Raw genomic sequence first — 5,319 nt, 5'->3', positions numbered from 1 at the left:
GACCCAGATAAATCTGTAACAGCCAATGACAGAAGTGATAGCGTCCCAAAACAATCCCATAATGCAATCTGATCGAACCCAGTCTCGCGCGCAAGAACCTCAAAATGGCCGACTGCACAACTATTCATAAAAAAAATAATAACTATTTGTGCGTGACTGAAAGTCATTTCCAAATTTAAAATGAACACCCAGGTCAAAGGTACTTGGAAAACTGACTGACCAACGAAAAATGGATTTATATTCTTATACTGCTTGCGACAAATCATTAACTGCGGTTGCATTCACTAATGCACGGTTACATTCTGTTTCATTTTCTGCATTGTAAAGCCTCTGTTTTATCTGGTGAAAAAAAAAAACTTCTCAAACAAAAGAAACGTTTTCTGTGAGACTTGGAAACGTCACAAAGTTCAATTAAAAGCGACTTCGACAGTTACTGAAAAGTTGAATTTGGGTTTCTGTGTGCCATGATTAAAACAGCCAATCACGAAGCAGACGGCACATTTCCAGCGTAAAGGGCCCACTGCACCCAGCGAGGACACCCGGAAAAAACGTGATTGCAAACGAAATAGCGGCGATTTTATTAAATAGTTTCGCTCGCATTAAGGCTCGGGAGAAGCAATATATTTATTCTTTGACATTATTGATGAAGCTTAGCTTACCAAGTGAATCTGTGGCACATAGTGGCCAAACATCATCGCTGATGCCGATATACAAACGGCCACAAACTTGGGCTCTTTCCACACAGATACATCAATATGGCAACCTTTTTTCTTCTCCTCCACAGCGGTTTGACCTGTATCTACTTCTTCACTTTCTACGTTAGGACTGTATGTTATGCCAAACAAGAACAGTACTGGAACTACCCCGGTCATTATTCGGTACGTGGTACGCCAGCCAAACTCGTCGATCATTTTCTGTAAAAGAGGGCTCCATATAAGGACTCCCCCGCCCTGCCCCAACATTACGATTCCAAGCGCCAAGGAACGCCTCACTTTGAAGTACTTGCTGATGATAACGAGGCTCGAAGAAAAAGCACAGCTAGTTCCCAGGCCATACAGAACACTGTAGGTTAGATACAAATGGAGGATGTTTTGTGCCAGGGAGGAGAGGCCGAGGCTTAACGTACAGAGAAATCCCCCCAGTAGGGTGGTGAAACGACAACCAAATCGCTTAACCAAGGCTCCCGACAAATGACCAGCAAAAAAGATTAGCGCTATGGCAAGGGAGCCTATCCAAGCTGCATTAAAGAGAAATAAAAACACTAACGTTAAAAGCTACATCTAGATAGATAAATAATAAGGCACGGGTATGATGCATCATCAGCCATGTCTAGGCGTCCTATTAAACAGTATAAAGGGATTCGACAGCCCATTCTGAACACTGAGCTATGGTAATATGTAACTTCGTGATGAATTCCTCGTCCTTATAATCCAATCATCGTGCGCCAATCGTCGCGGTATAGGGTGCAAAACGCGCGTGCGTTTATCCAGATTACCTCGCCGAACACTTTAAGAAGCGCACAAAATTTATCAGAATTCAAAGAGTAGGAACTGCCTGACAGTTTTTCAAAGTTCTTTTCTGTTGTTTGTAACATTTAATATTATGCCTATAAGGTATATTTGTCGGACAAGAAGTTGTTATATTATTCTAAAATCTGGGAAACGAAGTAAATAGCAAGTGCGCGAAAAAAATGATTGCAGTCTGCTTTTTTTAAGTGTTACCCTGAAAGAACATTTTGGCGGTTTTTGACGATCTATAAAATACTGAATGTGAAATTAGTTTTTCACCCGTACGCTAAAACAAGAAATGGTGTTAGAAACGTTCGCGTGAAAACGGGCAAGCCCAACGCAAAAGGCTGTCTCTCTCCTCCGTAGAGACTTCCCCTGGGTATCCCAATAAAAAAGGCATTAAGCGCGCGAGGTACGATGGGAAGAGGGGACTTCCCCTTCCCATCGTCCCCCTCGTGATTTCTTTTTGCCTCTCCCCAGCCTCCCTGCGACACAAAGAGGACTCTGCAGGGGGAGAAAGGCTGATGAAATCCGGCTTAGGTTAACCTAATGTATCGGTCAAATCGAAGCTTCAACATGCCCCCCCCCCCCGGGCATACCCCGGGCATTTGACACCTTTGCCGTCCCGGGGAGGAGGGAATTTGATTATCAGAGTCTTCCAGGGGGTGGGGAATTTGATCCCCATGCTTTAGGGGTGGGGAATTTGAACTCCACCCTCGATTTCATGTAAAATATTTGGCGTGGCGAGCTATCATGGGGGACGCGGTGTTGGAGGGTTTTCGTGGAAAAGATTGTTCCTTTGTGGCCAATTGGTTACGAGGAAAGGGCCTAAACAAGCTTTGTGCCGTATTTGAAGTATTTAAATTTTAAAATTTTTAATATTGGATTCAGGCTTTGAATGTATGAATGTATTTTATTGTTGTGTTTTCAATGAAATACAATACCTATACCGTCGGTTCAATACAACAATATAAAATAAAATAAAACGGTCAACTACTTTGACCTACTGCAAGTATGTTAATTAATAAGGTGAGCGATGATGCATGTCAGTGAAATGGTCATGATGTAGTAATCTCAATAGGTGGGGTCTTTTTGTATAGAACGCTTTGTATGTTGCATGACGAAGAAAAGCTGAGCATTCAGTAACCTTGTAGCAGCGATTTCCGCCGCTTTGCACGAGACTTTTGTTCGTAGTAAATACGCTAACAGTGTTGCTCAGTTTTTGTTACATTTATAAAGATTTTCTTCGACAAATGAAGGCGTTTCCGCCGTCCTTCTGTCATTTTTGTGCCTGTGAAATGTCCCCGGAGTGGGGGCATTTGATCACCTGAATGGACCCTAGTGTGGGGCATTTGAACGGCATTTTGGCCCGGCTAGGGGGGAATTTGAACAATAATTTTCAAAAAAGTCAAATGCCCTGGGGGTTGCCCGGGAGGGGGCATGTTGAAGCTTCGATTTGACCGATACATAAATCAGGCAGAAGTTCCGATCGTGTAATGCTCTGGCACGGAATTTCAGGAAATCAGACCAGAGGAATCCTGAAACTCCGTGTGGGCAGTTAAGTTAGGACAGCAGCAATTGACTGCAGGGTGGATCAGTCCACTAGGGTGGCCCACAACTGTCACGGCAAAACCAAAAACCTCACGGCTCACGGCAAACCCGAAAACCTCACAGCAAAAAAACAAAATACTTCACAGCAAAAACAAAATAGCCTTGCTTTTGCCGTGGGTATTTGCTTTTGCTGAAAGGTATTTGGTTTTTGCTGTGAAGTATTTGGTTTTGCCGTGAGGTCACGTGGTTTTGCCGTGAGGGTTTTGGTTTTGAAGCGAGGTATTTTGTTTTTGCCGCGAGGTTTTCGGTTTTGCCGTGAGGTATTTTGTTTTTGCCGTGACAGTTGTGGGCCACCGTAGTCCACAAATTTTCGGATCAGAACTTTTCTTCACACAAACACAGTGTTTGCAGTGTGGTGATACAATGAGCCTGGGTTACCTTAATGTTCCTGTGGCCTATAGTACGAATAGACTATAAGTCACGCGCTTAATTTGTGTATATCCGGCTGAGAGTGACCCCTAACCTTTCTATATGTCATCACGGCATTCGCCTTAGTAGACAAAGCGATCAACAAAGTTCCACCAGCAACCCTGTGATACACAGACCATGATAGACTTAATGGCCCAAAGCAAGAGCTTGGCTCCTCTCGCACTGTTACAAGTAAAACCTAGCGTAGTCTTTAAAACCCCCCGGAAAAACCTTATCAAACACCGTACAAGACATTCCGAAGTCGTCTAAATAAGGTTAAAAAAATCAATCAATCATTCACGCACACTTGCAGGGAAAAAAATAATAAAAATGAAGTGAATTAAGTAATTAAGATCCCCAGCGCAAGGTCGAGAGTTAAATCAGAGTGGAAATTAATAGGCTCAATTAACCCTTTCCCGTCAACCATGTAATCGATTAGTTAAAGTTGCCCGTCTGGTAATCGAACCAAAGTGATCGATATGTTTACGCAACCTTTTTAAAACCACAGTTTATTTGGCCGAGGAAATAATCAGAGTCAGAAATTTTTAAAGCGCAAATCCTAGGGAACAAAGGATCACGTCAACCTTCATTCACCTTTTTCTCCGGAATCTGTTTTTTATTTTTATTCATTACCCTTTTTATTTTGCTTAATTGGAACTTGACACCTTTAGCTATCTTAATAAACAGCCGTGACCTTATAAAATACAACTTGCGGGAATAGGTTAAGCTCCATGTGTTTGCAGTTTGTTTTTCTAAATGCTTTATTGGAATCATCCATTTAGCCGGTAGCCTATGCGTTTCTGCTCAAGGAAACGGTGCATCTGATTTCTAAAAGTACTCTACAGGGCAGATAAACCTCTATCCGTCCTGGTACTCTAACTTCTAACGTCAAATATTTTTCGGGTTTCTTAAAATTACTTGGCTATGGTACAATACCTGTTTTTTCCCTTGACTCTTTGAAATAATCCATGAATACAGGAAAGAAGATTCCAAAGCTAAACACAAAGCCCATTGCTGCAAACCATGACATTGTAGCTGATAAACAGACGAGCCAAGACCATTTGCCATCCTGAAGATGAGCCATATTTTTAAGCTCATGCAATAGAACACAAACTGCGCCTTCGTTTTAAACCTTTACACAGTCCGAGTGTTCACCGGGTTAAAGAGGAAGAGTTTCGTTCGAGTGACCTTCAAATAGTTTCTCCAAGACCGGGCTTGTAGAACCTACTGAGGGCGATGGCTTGATTATTGCCTGGTCACGCAACGCTCTTTGCGTGACCTGACAGAGAATGCTTTGTTTACGTTACATGTGATGTGAACGCCGAAGTGTCGCGCGAAACTGGTGATGAAGGACATCAAGTGTGGATGTGGCCAGGCCCAGGATGTTGTACCGTATTTCCGGTCGTCGCTTAAAATCAGCGCTGTGTATAGCCTCCACCCCCTCCCCTCAGGAAATAATTGGAAATTTCTTCTTTTCAAATTTTCCGGGGGGAAAGCTGTTTACAGGTTATATCCGTTTCCATTCCTGCCCTGCTTAATTCACCCGTCTCACACTCCGATTAGCCTGTACAAAGACGTTGTTTAATGTTTCTGTTCGTTCTTTTGGAAAACATCGGCGAGCGCGAGAAAGCACCCCTACCCGTTTGCGCTGGCGGTCAATAAATCCCCTGCGGTTTATATTTTATCACACACACTCGACGGACTTTGAAGAGAAAATAGAGGGTCTGTGAACAGGCTGCACTCCGATAATCCCTCATAAGAGTCTCTACACAGGAACTTACACAACTGAAAA

General features: G+C 42.9%; 1 protein-coding gene across 1 annotated transcript in view; it reads right to left on the bottom strand.

Moving 5' to 3' along the window:
* The window catches only part of LOC140944007 (monocarboxylate transporter 10-like), a 6,755-nt gene extending 1,871 nt beyond the window's left edge, over nt 1-4,884 (bottom strand). The window contains exons 1-2 of the mRNA XM_073393118.1: nt 4,464-4,884; nt 660-1,237 (exon numbers count right to left, since the gene is read on the bottom strand). Of these exons, the coding sequence (XP_073249219.1) occupies nt 660-1,237; nt 4,464-4,611 (726 nt within the window). The 5' untranslated portion in view covers nt 4,612-4,884. The remainder of the gene's footprint in view (nt 1-659; nt 1,238-4,463) is intronic.
* Nucleotides 4,885-5,319: the final 435 nt, after the last annotated feature.

This window comes from Porites lutea, chromosome 1, assembly GCF_958299795.1.
Source record: "Porites lutea chromosome 1, jaPorLute2.1, whole genome shotgun sequence".
Lineage (NCBI taxonomy): Eukaryota > Metazoa > Cnidaria > Anthozoa > Scleractinia > Poritidae > Porites > Porites lutea.
Note: the sequence above shows the minus strand (reverse complement) of the source record. Positions and strands in the feature narration are given on the sequence as shown.